The sequence below is a fragment of the Hemicordylus capensis genome, chromosome 2 (genome assembly GCF_027244095.1).
Source record: "Hemicordylus capensis ecotype Gifberg chromosome 2, rHemCap1.1.pri, whole genome shotgun sequence".
Lineage (NCBI taxonomy): Eukaryota > Metazoa > Chordata > Lepidosauria > Squamata > Cordylidae > Hemicordylus > Hemicordylus capensis.
The window spans coordinates 426,903,887-426,922,570 of record NC_069658.1 but is presented as its reverse complement, the minus strand read 5'-3'; the positions used below and the strand labels follow the sequence as shown (position 1 = coordinate 426,922,570).

The 18,684-nt window shown below is 41.7% G+C and overlaps 1 protein-coding gene and 1 long non-coding RNA gene across 2 annotated transcripts; both read left to right on the top strand.

Annotated features, from left to right (window-relative positions):
• The first annotated feature begins 12,919 nt into the window (after positions 1 to 12,919).
• Positions 12,920 to 13,240, top strand: LOC128344039 (protein reprimo-like). Its single transcript, XM_053293473.1, has one exon. It carries the CDS (start codon positions 12,920 to 12,922, stop codon positions 13,238 to 13,240), a length of 321 nt encoding a protein of 106 aa, XP_053149448.1.
• Positions 13,241 to 13,263: 23 nt separating this feature from the next.
• On the top strand, positions 13,264 to 17,214 carry LOC128342568 (uncharacterized). Its single transcript, XR_008315083.1, has 3 exons — positions 13,264 to 14,449; positions 15,067 to 15,155; positions 16,297 to 17,214. It is a non-coding gene; the product is annotated as an uncharacterized LOC128342568 (long non-coding RNA).
• Positions 17,215 to 18,684: the final 1,470 nt, after the last annotated feature.

The window sequence follows — 18,684 nt, the reverse complement described above, 5'->3', positions numbered from 1 at the left end:
TTGTACGTAGTCCGGAAACTTCAGTTCAGAATGTGGCAGCCAGATTGGTCTCTGGGGCAACCCGGAGAGGCCATATGATGCCTGTTTTGAAACAGTTACACTGGCTGCCAATATGCAAAATACAAAGTGCTGGTTATTACCTTTAAAGCCCTGAACGGTTTAGAGCAGAGTTATCTTAGAGAGCGTCTTCTTCTGCATGATCCCCACCACATGTTAAGGTCATCTGAGGAGGTCCGTCTCCAGTTACCACCGATTCGTCTGGTGGTGACCCAGAGGCAGGCCTTCTCTGTAGCTGCTCCTGGGCTGTGGAATGCGGTCCCGGCTGAAATCCATAATTTGAGATCATTACCGTCCTTCAGGAGAGCCCTTAAAACCAATCTGTTTGGCCTGGCCTTCCAGGGTTTTAAACGATTGAAAAACTTTTAAAATCGTTTTAAATGGTCACTTCCGGTTCCGACGCTGACCGAGCAAGACGCTTGTCTTGGAGTCTCCAAGAGAAGACCTGCGGAAAGCAACTGGGGGGACTTAACAACCACCTCCCACCCCACTGGATTAAAGTGGGAGGCGAAGAAGACTCAACCAGCCCGGAGAAATCGGCTCCTGCTGCGAAGGGGTGTGGGGAAGCCAAGGTCTCTTCGTGCCAGTCGAGCGACAGGGCTAGAGTCAAGGAGAGTACTGCAGTGTGGAGTTCAGGCTGTCCTGAAACTAAGCTTGGAAGCGTTACAACTTCTATCAAACGCCAACAAGTCAAAAAAGGAATTTATTAAGAATCTCATCTAAAAGAACAAGGAAAACAACAACTTGTGAGATAGAACCTTATTTAAACAATGCTTTTTGGATGCCTTTGGATGTCAAGGTATGGTTGAAATATCACAGCACCACATGGAGAGAGACTAAAACTTTATAAGCACAGCTACAGAAGAGGAGCCAAAACTTTGTAGTAATTTTTAAGAGAGGGATGACGAACGCCCATCCCTGCCTTTGTGTTTTCAAATGGTTATTAAATCTGCTAAAGTAATCCAAATCTTGCTGAAGTTACTCAAAGTAGCCCAAGTTACTATATCGTTAGCTCACAATATGCCCTAAGTGCAAAGATTCGACACGGGATCACTGAGGTGAATATGGTGAACTTCCAGGTGTTTTGAAGAGTGTGAAGTATATTGCCCACCTTCTTTGGGGGCATAGTTGACTTTCAATGTGAGTCTACAAATGCGAGTTTGGGTCGAAGGGAGCCTGTGACTATATTTATAGAGTGAATGAACGGGTACATCTTGAGCGAAGAAGAGTTAGAAGAGTCAAAGGGTGAAGTGGAATTAAAGTGGAAATTACACTTTCCCTTTTGTAGTCATAGGAGGTGCATATTGTTTAAAGAGCTAATTTTGTTGTAAACATCTGATATGTTACTGTAGGTTATGGTTAGTATATTAGAATATCTAAGAATAAGAATACTCCAACTGGACCACAAACTTACATGGCTAGAAAACTATCAGTGGGAACGATTCCCCAAATGGATAGGTCCACTGGTGAAATTTGGGAGTTACTTCAAACCATTAATAGTAAATTAGACATAAATAACAAAGTGATACAATCTATGGTCCATGATATGCAAACTCTTAAAGAGGACATACAACAGATAAAAGCAGATTTACAGGTCTTAAAGCAAGATATGTTGCAGTTGAATAAGGAGGTACAAGTGATGAAACAAGGGATTATAGACAATGCAAATAAATGTAACAACTTGGAAGAAATAAATAAAAGGATAGTGGAGGATACTAAACAAATTTCCAAAAAAGTAGACGCTACAGATCAGGAGATAAGGGAGTTGAAAAAGGTAAATGAAGAGTTAGCTGATCAACTTGCAATGTTGCAACTGGTGCAGAGGGGAAAAAATGCTTGGAATAAGGGGAATTCCAGAAAGCACAACTCAAAATTTAGCAGATTTGCTGACAAATGAATTAGCCAAACTTTTGAAGATAGATCTACTTAATATGGAAGGACTTATTGAAGATGCCTTTAGAGTAAATGCCACTTTTGCAGCCTCCCACAAGGTGCCTAGAGATTGCTTAATTCAACTTAATTCAAAATCTACCCGAGACCTTATTATACAAGCCCATTTTCAAAATAAATGGGAAATTAATGGACAAACAATTATGGTGATGAAAGAAATCCCAAGAAGACTTCTTAGGAAATGAAAAGACTACAGGGATTTGACTGATACTTTAAAATAAAATCCCCTTTAGATGGGAGTTCTCTCAAGGGGTTGCCTTTACCTATAAAAATAAGAAATATAGATTAACCGAAGACTCTAAAATAAAACAATTTCTCCGTAGATACAGGAACGATCTTCAGGTCTCAGGGGATCTCCAAAAGACACAAGGCAATAAATAAGGGGCGGTTTGCAAAACAAATAAATAGTCAGTATGGAAATAAAATTGTTTTCCTTAAATGTAAATGGTTTAAATATAAAAACAAAACACCAAAAAATTTTCCATGATCTAAAGAAAAGAAAATTAGATTTGATTTGCTTACAGGAAGTGCATATAAGAAGGAGAGATAGAAAATGCCTACAAAACAAAGTACTTGGCCAGGATTTTGAAACATTAGATATTAAGAAAAAAAGGGGAGTAATCTTTTATATAAATTTTTTTTAGAGCCAAAACTGATATATAAAGATGATTATGGAAGAGTTTTGATAGTAGAAATAAAGGTTGGAGACTTAAAATATACAGTAGTGGGCATATATGCCCCCAGTGAGGCAAAAGCAGACTTCTATAGAAAATTGGAAAAGCAACTAACAGAGACAGATAGGCAACGGATTATATTAATGGGAGACTTTAATGGAGTTGTCTCAACGCAGGCTGATAGAGATTCAATAGACTTAAGAAAAAATTATGGGAAATTACCAAAAGCCTTTTTTAATATGGTTGAACACTTTGGTTTACATGATATATGGAGAATCAAAAATACAGATGCTAAGGAGTATACTTTCTTTTCAGATAGACATAAAACGCACACGAGAATAGATATGATCTGGACTAATGCAGATGTGTTGATAACAATCAAAGATATTGATATATTGCCAATGATATTTTCTGACCATAATCCTATAGAATTAAAGTGGAAAATTGGAATAAAGAAAAACTGTCAATGGAAATTAAACAAGTCCCTTTTGAATCACTCTAAAATTGTGAAATTAGGTTTACAAAAACTTAAAGAATATTTTGAGATAAACCTAAGGACGATCTACAAATGAAGACAGTATGGGACGCAAGTAAGGCGGTTATGAGGGGTTTCTTTATTCAACAAAATGCATACTGGGGGGAAAAGAGAACAAGGATCTAATCCAGATTCAAATTAAGGACTTGGAAGGGGAACTAATTGGGGGGGAAAGGTGACCAAACTTTAATACAACAATTAAAGGTATTAAAACAGAAATATTCCATGTTGACAGTGGAGGAGATGGAAAGAAAATTAAAATTTCTAAAACAGAAATCTTTTGAACAGGCAAATAAACCAGGTAAATATCTGGCCTGGAAATTAAGAGTTGAACAGCAAATGAATTATACAACAAGTCTGAGTACGTCCAGTGGTATTATTAATCAACAGTGAATAATTAAAAGAGAATTTTATAAATATTATAAGGATTTTTATCAAAAAAGAAAGGTTGATATAAATAAAGTAGAACAATTCTTACAATTAAGGAATTTACCAAAATTAAACCCTGAACAATGGGAAATATTGAATCTTCCAATTTCCAACGAAGAAGTTAAGGATGCTATTAAGCGAGCAAAGGGGGGGAAATCGCCAGGACCAGATAGGCTCTCTATTATATACTACATAGCTTTTAGTGACGTATTGTCTCAACCATTGCAATGGACAATAAATGAAATTATGATGAAGGGTTGGTTCCCTGATTCATGGAAGCGAGCGACTATTACATTAATACCAAAACCTGGCCAAGATCAAACTCTGGTTAAAGATTATAGACCAATCTCCTTACTTAATAATTATTATAAATTATTTGCTTCTATACTTGCTAAAAGAATGGAGGGGGTCTTGGTAGAGTTAATTCATGAAGATCAGGCTGGATTTCTACCAAAAAGGCAAATAAAGGACAATGTGCAAACTGTTTTAAATGTATTAGAATATTATGAAAAGCATAATGATAAACCACTGGCTATGTTATTTTTGGATGCAGAGAAAGCTTTCGATAACATCTCCTGGCAATTTATGTTGAAAACCCTGGAAATTGTAGAGTTTGGAGCTAATTATATAAGGGCGATTGGGTCTATATATTCTGAACAAAAAGCAAACATTAAGGTTAATAGAGAACTTACAGATTATTTTAGTATTCAAAATGGTACTAGACAAGGTTACCCCCTGCCTCCATTATTATTTATATTGGTCTTGGAAATTATGTGCAGGATGATAAGGGAAGAGACCAAAATACAAAGATTGTCAATAGGGACACAAAGATACAAACTAAGAGCCTTTGCAGATGATATAGTGTTGTTTTTACAAGACCCTTTAGAGTCAATTGATACATTGTTTGAAATATTAGAATCATATGGGAATTTGGCAGGGTTCTATATAAATAAGGATAAGACAAAGGTATTAATTCAAAATATGAACAAAGAAGATATTGAGAAACTTGTCTTGAGATCTAATTTCAGTGTGGGGGGAAAGGTAAAATACCTAGGAGTTACGTTTACAACAAATAATACCTTATTGTTTCAAAATAATTATATTGAAATCTGGAAGGAAATAAAGATAGACTTATGTAGATGGAATAGATTGAATCTATCGTTAAGTGGAAGAATTTCTGTTATCAAAATGAATGTTCTTCCTAAAATGTTATATTTCTTCCAGACAGTACCAATAATAAATACAATGTCAATTTTTGATCAATGGCATAAAGACGTAAAGAACTTTATTTGGCAGGGCAAAAATCCAAGAATAAAATTTAAAAACCTAATGGACGACAGGAAGAGAGGAGGGTTTGCATTACCGAATTTTAAGTTATATTTTGAAGCAGTATGCCTAAACTGGATGAAAGAATGGATTACATTTAAAAATCCATGACTGTTAGATTTGGAAGGATTCGATATAAGATATGGTTGGCATGCATATCTATTTTATGATAAGGTAAAAGTAAATAAAGACTTCTTAAATCACTATGTTAGAAAGTTATATATGGTATGGATGAAAAACAAACTTGTGTTAGAACCAAAAATTCCACTTTGGGTATCTCCACTGGAAGTTGTATCTAGAAAACAGACATGCAACAGACATGGCCTACGTATCGACAACTGCTTGTTCCCAAGGTGCAGAATACAAACTTTAAAAACTAGGTGCAAGGTGCAAAATACGAACTTAAAAAACTAGATCTTATGCAGGATTGGAATATTTCTTGGTTTCAGTATCACCAGATTAGCACCTTATTCAAGCAAGATTGTAAAAAGGGTCTTAATAAATCAAAGTCAGAATTTGAACAACAGTTGTGTGACAAGGAAGACAAACTAGTTTCTAGGATGTACGATCTGTTACTATTGGAAGATAAAAGAACGGAAGTAGTGAAAACTTCAATGATTAAATGGGCTCAGGATTTTGGTTACAATATTAGACTTGGAGAAATGGGAAAAACTATGGATAGAAGACATGAAATACACTGCCTGTTCTAATTTAAAGGAAAATAATCTTAAGATGATGTACAGATGGCATTTAACTCCTAAGAAGTTGGCTTTAATGTACAAGAACATGTCAAATAAATGTTGGAAGTGTTGGAAGAGGAGAGTTGAAATAAGTGTTGGAAGAGGAGAGTTCCTATATACATTTATGGTGGACTTGTAATAAGTCTAAAGGCTATTTAGACTTGACTCAGCCTTCCATCCTTCCGAGGTCGGTAAAATGAGTACCCAAAATGTTGGGGGCAATATGCTAAATCATTGTAAACCGCTTAGAGAGCTTCGGCTATAGAGCGGTATATAAATGTAAGTGCTATTGCTATTGCTATTGGGATTTAATATACAATGAACTTAAGAAAGTGTTTAAAATGACTTTCCCTAAGAGCCCAGAAACAATACTATTAGGCATTGATAATAGCTCATTGCCTAGGAAATACTGGATCCTCTTTATGTATCTGACAGCAGCAGCAGCAAGATTGACATTTGCATACAAATGGAAAGGCATCCATTGCCCGATTAAAGAGGATTGGATACTTAAAGTGTTAGAGTTGGCAGAAATGGCAAAGCTAACAGCATTATTAAGAAATAAATTTGAAGCATTTAAAAGGGAGTGGGACCCTCTTCTTATTTACCTAAAAACATATTATGAAATGGATTTCTATCCATTTTGAGTGGTAACAAAAAGTTTTTTTTAAATGCCTTAGAGCTGACTTTCGTATGATTTATTGGGGGGAGAATGAGTAAATTACAGGCAAGACTTGGGTATTGTAACTGATACTTGTTTTAATGATGAGATGGAAGTCCTCTTGTCGTGTGTGTGTGTGTGTGTGTGTGTGTGTGTGTGTGTGTGTGTGTGTGTGTGTCCCCTTTTTGTCTTTGTGTGTGCGTGTGTCTTATGTTGTGAAAAATTGAATAAAAAGTTATTTTTTTAAAAAAATGTTTTAAATGATTGCCCTGGATCTCCAGGGTTTTTTAGCTATTGAATTGTTTAATTGGTTTTATTTTGTTTTTATCGTTCTGATTTTAACTGTTAACTTGTTTTGTTCTTACCTTGTTGTAATCCGCGCTGAGCCATTTTGGGAGGGTGGTATATAAATCAATCAATCAAACAAACAAACAAACATGAGAAACACCTCTATTGGGCAGCAGTGATATAGGAAGATGCTGAAAGGCATCATCTCATACTCCGTGGGAGATGGCAATGGTAAACTCCTCCTGTATTCTACAAAAAAAAAAAAAAACCCACAGGGCTCTGTGGTCACCAGGAGTCAATAGCACAACTTTACTTTTACAGAGACAACTAGAAGCAGTGTGGATTTGTGCACGCACAGAGAAGGTGCAGGCAAAGTGATGCTGTCTAGGAACCAGATGAAAGATTAATGGTTGTGCAGTTTGCTTTACAAGCCAGTTTGCTTCCAATATGTTCTGTGTGTGTGTGTGTGTGTGTGTGTGTGTGTGTGTGTGTGTGTGTGTACTGTCCAAAAAAAAGGATATCGCAAAGACACTGCCAGAGCTGCTCCTCTGAAGGACATGAAACCTTGCAGACCTGCTCCTAGACTCTTTGCCGCTTAGGGAACTGAGGAGCAGATAACAGACATCTGGTCTCTCTACATCTCTCCTAATTGCACAAGTTGTTTCACTAGCATGATCAACTTGGAATACCTGATTGACAGAAACAAACAGATGTTTCATGCGAGTAGGGCAAATTGCACATGAAATGAGAATGTCATCTGGCACAAATCCCCCTGTAACAATGAAGGAACAAGCTGCCATTTGGGAGGACTCATTAACTTTGGCTTCACCCACCTCGGTGGCCTCTTGAGAGGTGCCCAACCAAGTGCTGAGAAAGGTAAGGTTTTCCAAGTAGTGTGGTGGGTTTTTTTGTGGTGGGTTTTGTGCAACAGCTGTCCTCACCTTGATGAACCAAAGATTTTCCCAGCAAGCTCTAGAACAAAAAGCTCTGCCCTCCAAAGAGTTGAATTCAACAGCTGTGGCCATTATAGGACATTCTGGGGGACTAGGGATCAGGCAGAAAGATGGCTCTTGGGGCTGACCAAGCCCACCAGCTAGCATAGCATTAATATGGCTGCGTGACGGATACTTCTTGAAACATTCTGTGTACTGGTGAATTTCATCAATAATGGATGCTATCATGAATCTCTCTGAAAATTACAAATGGAAAATGTTTAATTTTAATCACCCTGCAGTGTGTGTTGCCATTGTCAGGTGTGGCTGCTGACTGACCATGGAGCCATAGCTCAGTGGTAAAGCATCTGCTTTGCATGCAGGAGGTTCTAGGTTCAATCCCTAGCAGCTGCAGCTAGGGCGGGGACAGACTCCTGCCTGAAACCTTGGAGAGCTGCTGCCAGTCGGAGCAGACAGTACTGAGCGAGATGGACCGGTCTGGGCCTGGTCTGACTCACAATAGAGCAGTTTCCTTATGTGACCAGGTGGTGGTGGGGAAACTGGCTTGCCTTATCTATGGCTTGATCTGAATAAATCAGCAGGAGCTTTCCCAGACAGCAGGCTTTACTACTGCAAGAGGCTTTTATTTGAGTTTGAAGCGATCAGCAACGCAAAAAGTGATCTTTGTTCACCCTGCATCTAAATCAGGCTACATTCTAATGCACAGGAGAGCTGGTCTTGTGGTAGCAAGCATGACTAAGCAGGGTCCACCCTGATTGCATATGAATGGGAGACTAGAAGTGTGAGCACTGTAAGATATTCCCCTCAGGGGATGGAGCCGCTGCTCTGGGAAGAGCAGAAGCTTCCAAGTTCCCTTCCTGGTATTTCCAAGATAGGGCTGAGAGAGATTCCTTCCTGCAACCTTGGAGAAGCTGCTGCCAGCCTGTGAAGACAATACTGAGCTAGATAGACCAATGGTCTGACTCAGTATATGGCAGCTTCCTATATATGTTCCACAGTGAAAAAACGGGAATTGTGTTTGAAGTGCTCTCTGATAGCTTGCAGGGACTTTGGCGTAAATCTGACCAAAATATGAACGTACCCACTCCATTCTGGAGGAGATACGGGCAAAAAGCCGGGTGTGGGAAACTTCCAGGAGAAACTCTTTCATGGCATGGAAATAAACATTCTCATCTGCTAATATCTGCTCATCACTGTTAAAGGCTGCGTAACAGGCTGAAAAGTTGGCAGCCCAGTCATGGAGGTGCTCTTCCCCACTCCACACAAGTGCTTTTATAATATAGCTTAGGCTTGTGACAGCCATTTTTGTGCAGGAGCCTCATTTTACAAGCTGATGGCAGAATACACAGCAGTTCCAGTGAAATAAAATCCCAAACATATGTTGCAGTAAATTTTAGTTAGAAGGATTAAGGGCTCAAAAGGACTCTCTGTAGGCTCCTTCAAACATCATAGAAAAGGTCGTATTAAATAGTAACATCTGGAATACACAGAGGTTAGATGCTTAATCACCTCTATACAGAATCCAATAGTTATGCTCCTGACTAGGATGGGGAGAGGAAGCAAACCTTGACCGATATTCCCTTCTCCAATAATTTCAAGGTCCAATCAGTAACTAATAGGAGGGCTGCTTAGCCAGCTTTTGTGCCATGGAAGCCTGGGCCATGAACAATATATTTGATGTCCTGTAAAGTGCCACAAAGATTTGCTTTTGCTGGATCTTTGTAGAATTTGCTTAATTTCTATACATTAGGTTGGTTTTAGAGGCCAGGAATAAGTTAGAGTTGAATCCTTCTGTTATCTGGAATGTTTGCTCCATTTTGTACTGGGTGCTTTCCGGATTAACTGCTCAAAAACAGCTAAATGCCTCGTTCAGGCAAATCGCGTTCAAAACATAAAACCTGCAGGGGGAGCAGTCTCGTGAAAATGAACAACCCAAAAAACACCTTTTTTATGCCGGATAAATGATGTCATAACACTAACCCTCAGCGATTAAATTCGAAACAAGGCATTGGAAATCTGAACGGCACCCTGCTGTCTGCGTAGGGACTGCGGTGTCACAACACAGGAAGTGTGGAAGCACACTGCAGAGATACGTCATGACCCCGTTGCAGGGTCTAATCTGGAAAGCGCCCAGGTGTCTTCAAGGTCTTGTTTTCCAACCTATTTATTTACTTATTTTGAAAGAAATTACAGCCCCTGGTGGCGCAGTGGTAAAACTGCCGCCCTGTAACCAGAAGGTTACAAGTTCGATCCTGACCAGGGGCTCAAGGTTGACTCAGCCGTCCATCCTTCCGAGGTCGGTAAAATGAGTACCCAGAATGTTGGGGGCAATATGCTAAAATCATTGTAAACCGCTTAGAGAGCTCCGGCTATAGAGCGGTATATAAATGTAAGTGCTATTGCTATTGCTATTGCTATTGCTATTGCTATTGCTATTGCTATTGCTATTGCTATTGCTATTGCTATGATGTTAACAAGAACTTTAAAGGAACAAAAAGTGCAAATTGGAAGGGTCAACTGCTTTGCCCATGCTGCAGCTCTTGGTGGTAATTTCCTCCAGGTCTATGAGTCTCCTGTGGTAGCTTGTGAGCTTTTGAAATCTTCCTTAAAAGTTTTTCCACATTTGCTTAAATGTTGGGTTTTATACCAAGCCATTCTTAGCTAGGCTTGCCATTGGTTTGAGACAAGACTCCTTGTGCTTCTACCAACTGAATGACAGGAAGCAATTCAACTGGTGCATGAAATTGCATGTTAGGTTTCTGTAGTCACGGCTATTAAAAGCACAATGGCCCTACCAGAAAAGATGTAAAGTGTAACTAGGGTTGCTAGCTTCTCAACCAGACCTTGTAGCTGTGCCATTTACAGAAGCTTGATCTGTGGGAATTGGTAATTATGAAAAACCTTACCTGTTAATTTCTGCAGATCAAGCTACTGTTTAAAAATTGGCAGCTCTAGTATTAGAGAAGCAGGGAATCTAGGGGTAATGTCAAAAGTCTGGAAGCTATTGGGGTGATGCACAGCTAATAAATGTGCTGACAATGATAGTTCTGCATTCTGATGTCTTCGGATTCTGAGCTTTTTAAATTTATTTATTTATTACGTTTATATCCCGTTCTTCCTCCAAGGAGCCCAGAGCGGTGTACTACATACTTGAGTTTCTCCTCACAACAACCCTGTGAAGTAGGTTAGGCTGAGAAAGAAGTGACTGGCCCAGAGTCACCCAGCAAGTATCATGGCTGAATGGGGATTTGAACTCAGGTCTCCCCGGTCCTAGTCCAGCACTCTAGCCACTACACCACGCTGACTGGTAACCATAAACTGCTATTTTTTTGCCCCCAGAATGTTCTGTCATGACAAAACATCATTCCAAAGGGGATTCTGGGCTGAGGAATGGTAGCTACAATAGGGACATCTTTTATTATGGGGAAACCACTTTTAATGGAACTGACAGCCACCAATAAGCCAGCCCTGAAAATGTCACAGAAGTTCTCAGCTCCATAATCACTGAGGAGGAGAGCTAGTCTTGTGGTAGTGGACATGAATTATCCCCTTTGCTAAGCAGGGGCTGCTTTGGTATGCATTTGGAGGATGGATGGCTTCATGTGAGTGCTCCATCTCTCTCTTAGGAGATGGAGCCATAGCTGAATGGAAAAGCATCTATATGCTTGTGTGTGGAAGGTCCCAGATTCATTCCCTAGCATCTCCAGGTAAGGCTGAGAGAGATTCCTGCCTGAAACCTTGGGGAGCTGCCAGTCAGTGTAGACGATACTGAGCTAAATGGACCAATGATCTGGTATAAGGCAGCTTCCTATGTGACTAAAATCCACCCATCTTCATGGTCCTGTTTGCAGGCAGCAAACTTGATTGATGGATTGATTGATTAAGTGCCGTCAAGTCGGTGTCGACTCTTAGCAACCACATAGATGGATTCTCTCCAGGGTGATTTGTCTTCAACTTGGCCTTTTAGGTCTCTCAGTGCTGCATTCATTACTGTCGTAACCGAGTCCATCCACCTTGCTGCTGGTTGTCCTCTTGTTCTCTTCCCTTTAGCTTTCCCCAGCATTATGGACTTCTCAAGGGAGCTGGGTCTCCGCATAATGTGTCTGAAGTATGATAGTTTGAGCCTGGTCATTTGTGCGAGTGAAAATTCTGGATTGATTTGTTTTATGATCCATTCTCATGTTTGTCGGCAAACATGAAAAGTGGCAAAAAGAAGGTCAAGATGGCTCAGTTCTTACAGGAAGAAACAGTAGTTTGGAGGGAGAGACTCCTAGCCCTAATCAGACATTATGCAGTGCCTGCATTCAGATGTCTGTACACAGGTACATGTTTACAGGGTCATGACTGTAACTGTGTTCATTTTAAAAGTGAACCTGGGTACATTCTCCTCACATGCAGGATACAGACTGCTGTCCCTTCATTCAACATAACATGTGAATAATTGTACCTATGCACAGATCTGTACCTGTGTACACTGTACACAGAATCCTTATTCACACATTATGTTCAGCACTCGTACCATCTGTGTACAGTGTACACAGGTACAGATCTGTACATAGATAGGTTGAACCACAGGTATATCAGTTCACTTCCAATTGACACCATGCATTTAAGGGGCCCGTATTCAGGTTCACTTTTAACATGAACACAGGTACAGTCATTCACACAAAGGGAGGGTGTGTGTGTGTGCACGCACGCAGACACACATCTGAATGCAGGCACAGCATAATATCTGAAGAGAGCTAGTCTGGATGAGAGTTGAACATAATGTGTGAATAGGGCTAGAGTTGTCTGAAGGCACCTTGGGGCATAGGATACCTCTCTGGGGCTCTGGTAGTATGCAGGAGTTGGTCTGCCTGCTGTTTTCCTCCATGGATGCTTTTTGTTCACATTTGTCCACAAAGCAAACTTGACAGAAATGCCATGAGTCTCCAATGTGCTCTCATCCAAAGGAAACAAGCCTGAGTAGAGTTACCCCTGCAACTTCTCACCTGGAGGGGAGTGGGGAGTGTGCCACGGTTGGAAGGTGGGTGAGAAATGGTTGCCGTGAAGACTAGGATGCTTAGTGCAGTTCTGCCTGGAGAGAGCGCAGATCCCTATGTACCACAGCTGGAAGGGAATCTTTCTCCTGACATCACTTAAGCCCTCCCCGTCTGTCAGTGACCCACAGTCACAATCCTGCTCAGTGAGCACTTAGTCTGCAGGCAGCCCAGTGAAAGGCTGCTGGAAAGGAGCCCTCTAGAGCCTTGAATAAGATTTTGCTGCAAGAGGGCCTCTGCAACCTCCTTGCCCTCCCCAGGTCAGAGACGATGAACAGCACATTACTGCTCAAGAGCACCTACGCTCCTAGAGCGGTAGCCCCCACAGTGGAGTCTCTCGTGACCTCCTGCTGTGCCCTAGTGACTGGGCCATGGGCTCCTGGGGTCTTGGAGGCGGAAGATGACCAGAAGCATAAGTACGTCATGAGGATGGTACAAATCGCTGTCCTGTGCGTGCTCTGCCTGACTGTCATCTTTGGGGTATTTTTCTTGGGCTGCAACTTGCTGATCAAGTCAGAGAGCATGATCAACTTGCTGGTGAAGGACAGGAGACCCTCAAGGGAAGTAGAGATAGTGATCACTGAGACTTAACACTGGAAGTGAAGGAAGGGGAGATATTCCTCCAGCACGTTGGAGTTAAAAAGGTGCTTTGGAAGTTGCCTGCTGGATCCTTAACAGCAGCTCTTTGCAGATACTTGAGAAGAGGTAACCGGACCTGTGTACAGGATGGAACTGGATTTGTGCTAAGTGGTTGTGTGTGTTTGGAGAGTTAGTATCTGGAAATCTGTGCTTCTCCTTGTCTTTCTCCCCTGTGGGTGGACTGTCTACTTATACAGGCTTTAGAATTGGGTCTGTGCAAAGACTGTACTAAAACTCCACACATGTAACCAGGACAAAGGAATTCCTCTTTTGCTTTGCAGGTAAAGTTTTGAAGGGAGGGTTCTTGATCAGCCGTCAGTGTGTTTCATTATTCAAGTCAAACCTCCACCCCAGACTGAATTTCTTTGCCGCCGCTGCTGCTGCTGCTGCTTTTGCTTTGATTCTGGTCTGTCTTGAGGAAGGCGTGCAGCCACACCCTGGGAGAAAGCAGAACAGAGACAGAGAGAGATTTGAAGGGCATCCAGATCATTTGAAGCCTGCCAGATTGGCTGCATGCCAGAATTACCCCAACTCTTCACCTAAAATGGACAGTAAGCATGGTCATCTCCTGCTGAGATACCTACAGTTGTTGTAAGCTATTTAATTATTAAATTTTGTGTAAAGCCAGTGAGCACGCATTGTACTCTAGACAGTGATGAACTGTTTGTTGGTGTCCTTTCTAAGACCTATTAAATGGGCACATTGTTCCTTTTCCCTTTGTGTATACATTGTGTAAATACTCCCCTTGTGGGTCTGGGATGCTCACATTCAAATGAGAAAGGCTTGGGTGGTGGAGCATGACGACGAATCTTGTGTGCGGTTCAATCCCTACCATCTCTGGTGAAGGTATATCAGGATAATAAATTTATTTTGTCGGAGGCCCTGGAGAGCTGGGTTGACAATCATTGACTTGGTTCCAGAAAGTCTCCTGAGCAAGGCCCTTGGCAGCAAAAATAAGAAACCCTTATCTTCTGAAGTCGCTCTCGGTCTAGGCTATGAAAAAGACATGAAATGTTGTTATGAAGATGAATCTTAATGCATTCCTCGTTTCCAGGGAGATTGTAAAACTTGCTGTGCAGCTTCCATATGTACTCTATGGCTGGAATAAATGGTAGCTTTTTATAGAGCTGGTTTGTTTGAAAGAGGATTCTGCTGCTTGTGGTATGTACACTCATCCTACTCTTACCTTTGGTTAGCAGGTTTCTGTATATGTTGACACTGCAGACCTTCTTTTGTAAATCTGAGTGCTTTATGATAGTCCAGGATTGTTGGTTAATGTTTCATCAGTGGGAGCTAATGACAGGAGATGGCCTCCTGATAGCTGGGAAAGGCTTTCCAGTGTTTGGCATGAGACACGTACTTGCTGCGAGCTCTGATAGTGACATCCCTCCAGCAGAGAGTTTGAAATGAGGGAGGCAGAAACAAGCCTCTAGCTGGAGTTAGCTAAAACTGGGGATGTATCCTCTGAGGATCTGCCTGTTGGAGGGGTGTGCTGTGCATTCCCACTCTGCTCTGTTTTTGTTTGTATTTGCAAACACTGCAGAGATGCAAGTCTCCAGTGTGCTCTCATCCAAAGGAAATGGCAGTAGCGGCAGTAGCACTACTTCTGAAACTTTTCACTGCTTGGAATCACAGTTCCATAGACGCATTCTTTCAAAAACCTGTTTCACTTGTTTCATCACCGGTTGCAGTGGAACAAAAGAAGTGTGTGTACACCAGGGAAAGAGAAGGCCTCTCTCAAACTACATTGAGGGCTCACTCGGTAATGTTTTCTACAGGGAGGGGCCATAGATCGGAGCAGCTGCTTTGCAGGCAGAGGATTCCAGGTTCAACCCTTGGCATCTGCAGTGGAAGGATCAGGTAGCAGGTAATGAGGGCTGAGGGCTGTTGTCAAAGCGGACAGTACAGGGTTAGACGAACCCATGGTGTGACTACGTTCAAGGCAGCTTCATACATGTTAGTAGGCAGGAGAAGATTACATGGCCGGGGGACATGTGGCCATAATGCCACCCCACATCTTCCTAGCAATGGCCATTCAAGCCAAGTGATGTGTCTTCATCCCACATAGCATTTTATTTGCATCGCACAAGCTGCCGACAAAAACATGGAGGGAAGATGGGGAAATGCTGGTGGTAAATCATTGTCACACACCTTTTAAAGCTAAATATTATAAGGGAGGTGTGGGGTAGTGGGAGTGACAGTCACACACACACACACACTCCCTCTATCTAAGATGTAGTTAGGCCCAGCAATACTTCAAACCCTTGAGCAAGACTGACTCCTCTTCTGAGCTGCTGGGAGCGGGGGAAGAAGGGGAGTGATGGCAGGTCCGCAGTCAGAAATTTCATGAGGGCGGACTGAGGATACACTGGGGGAGTCTATCATAAATTAATCAGAAACAGCAAAAAGCATAAATAGAAACTTGATAGGTTTTTAAAGGTGTTTAAAATAAAAAAATTCAGTTTAGAATGAGGGGTTCTCTAGTATAAGGAGAAAAAGGCCTGCCTGAGACTACAGCCCTGGGTGATGTAGCGGAGGTTAAAAAAGAAAAGTTAGAACTATTGTTCATATTACTTCTGGAAAAGGTGGTTGTAGTGCTGGGAACTGTTAATGAGTCTCAAGCTCTATGAAAACTTAGCACTGGAGCTACACTATACCATGCTATGTCAGAAATTGTGTTGCTACAGTATATGCAGTTGCTTTATGTCACACCAGACCTCATCTAGGAAGTATGGGGCAGGAGTGGCCAACCTGAGACTCTTCAGCTTTTGTTGGCCTACCACCTCTATCATCCCCAGCTGCAATAAATTATTGCTGAGGATGATGGGAATTGTAGTCTAACAGCAACTGGAGAGGCTCAGGCTGGCTACTCCTGCCCCAGACTTCTTAAATGAGGTCTGGTGTGACACACGGCAACTAACTGTGTATAGCAGCACAATTTAATTAGGCTGGCCACCCCTGGGGTACGAACCTCTTTCCCCCATGTTTTCCTGGCGCTCCTAATACAGATGCAGGTTTGGATTCTGAGTGTGCAGCTGCTTTTCTGAAGAGAAGATGAGAAACAATCCCACACGAACTAGAAATGAGATGTCGGAGAGGCCAGACTTCTGTGGTAGTGCTAAATCTGCAACGTGCATTTGGAAAGCTCAAGAGATGGATATGTGCTTGTGCTCTGGATCTAATCATCCCATTTGAAGCCAGGAAAGAATGTCAAACTGGTCTATAATTTTTTTTTAATGCTTTTCTGTATCCAAGTATGTGCTGCTCGCTCAGCTTTCAGCTAGGATTTTCTGAGTGATAATATCTCTGGCTAATAATAGCGCTTAGCTTGTAATCAGTTTGACAATACATGCAAGACCATATATTGCAAAGATGTTCATCGGGCTTTCAATGTTGTGCATGCTTAAGAAGAAGCGCAGATTAAAGATTTAACCCTGTTGGGAGAGAATCATGCCAGATGTTGATGGCATGTCTGACAAATAAGTGAATTAAGGAGGACAGAAATATGGTTTAATATTTAATATTTAATTTTGACAAATACCATTTTTAGTGTGGATGTCTTGGCCTCTGACACATTTTCAAGTCCTAACCGGGCACAAGCTAGTTGCAGGAGATTCAGGGGATGGTTTGCATTAAACCAGTAAGCTAAGGCTCAACTTTTCAACAGGCCTCTGCAACTGTGCTTTTAACAGAAGCGTGTGCAGACTGTGAAAAGCATCACCTTCTGATTTCTGCTGTTAATGGCATAAGAACAAAACAGACAGGGTTTCCTGGTTAGTTGGCAAACTCACAAATGCTGGAAGCCAGGGTTACTATTCCACTGTACACAAAAATAAATCTGAGGGTTTTTCTTCTTACTCTGAATGTATTAATGCAGACTATTGTATCACACACATACACTCTCTAACTGTACTCAGTAATACTGGATTCTCTACCCAACATAACGAATGAGATAAATATACATCTTCTTGCTACTCCTGTAGCTCAGTCCAAGGTAGATTTGTTCTGAAGTCAGTCTCACTGAATTCAATGTGCCAAGACTATTTTCTTTTTTCTACTTTGTTGTGGTTGCTCAAGCAGATAAAGAGGAAATATTTCAATCTCCTTCTGGTAGAGACTGAATTAAACCTGACCCTGATTCTCCACGCAGGGGAGAGACCCCTGGCCTTTGCGTAGCAAAAGCTACGCAGCCACACTAATCCGGGCCCTGAGAAGATTAGTGCAAACTTGTATTTCATGTTTTACAGTTAATCCCTGCTGAGCGCTGGCTGCAAAAACTTTCATTGCAAGCTCAGCCAAGGGGATCAGAGCCATAGCCTTCAGGCAGGAAAAGGAGTAGTGATCTTCTGGCTTCAATTCAAATACTCCAGTGGAGACTTTGCTGGTATGTGTGTTCTTATCATGGCTTTTCTTCAAATAGAACACAAATTGAACCAAATGAGGCAACAGGAGAACAATTGGGGGGACACACAGAGGGGTGAGAATGTTCATAAGGCAAAGAGTGGTTGATATACAGTGGCCAACTCTATAGGGGTTTGCACAAAACTGGAACCCGTGGTTCGGTTCGAATTCAAATCAGACAAAAAATGGGGCTGCCGGTTCGAGTACCGGTTTTGTCAAACCAGCTGCTGGTCTGGTTTGAATTGGTTCTGCCATAGGAAATAATAGGGATCAACTGGTCCATTAGTCCCCATGGGTAGCACCTAGGGACACCAAAATGGTTTGGATGGTAGGGTGTGATGGGCGCTACCTACCACCCAACCCACAAAGCAATTGGGCATAAGGGAATATCCCAAGTCCCAACACAGAATATGTTCAACATGGTGCAAAATAGTCCCCCAAAAAAGAATCACTGACACTGACCAAGATTCTGCCAGCCACACAGTGCCAGGTGCCCTGCCTGCGCTGCATCATTGTCACAAGTTGCTCTCCAGACACACAATTATGACTCCATAGCAACAGCAGCACACAAGAACATAACAGCACTGCTGCATCAGGCCTAAGGCCATCTAGTCTAGCATCCTGTTTCACACAGTGGCTCACCAGATGCCTCTGAGAAGCCCACTGGCAATTGGTGAGGGCATGCCCTCTCTCCTGCTGTTATTCCCCTGGAACTGATATTTAGAGGCATCTTGCCTCTGAGGCTGAAGGTTGAGGTGGCTGGAGATCAATTAGCTGGAGCTAACTGATCAACCTCAGCCAGTTCAGCTCCTCCCTCCTTGCAGAAATAAATCACTTGGGGACTGGGGTAACTAAGAAGCTGCAGAACAACCACCCTCTTCATCTTTAGCCACATAGCTCAAGTAGAAGAACCTAACATTTTCAGGCACATTTTGACTGAGTGTACATTTAGAACACAGGTTTCAGGCAGAGCACAGTCTCTGATCTCCAGATCA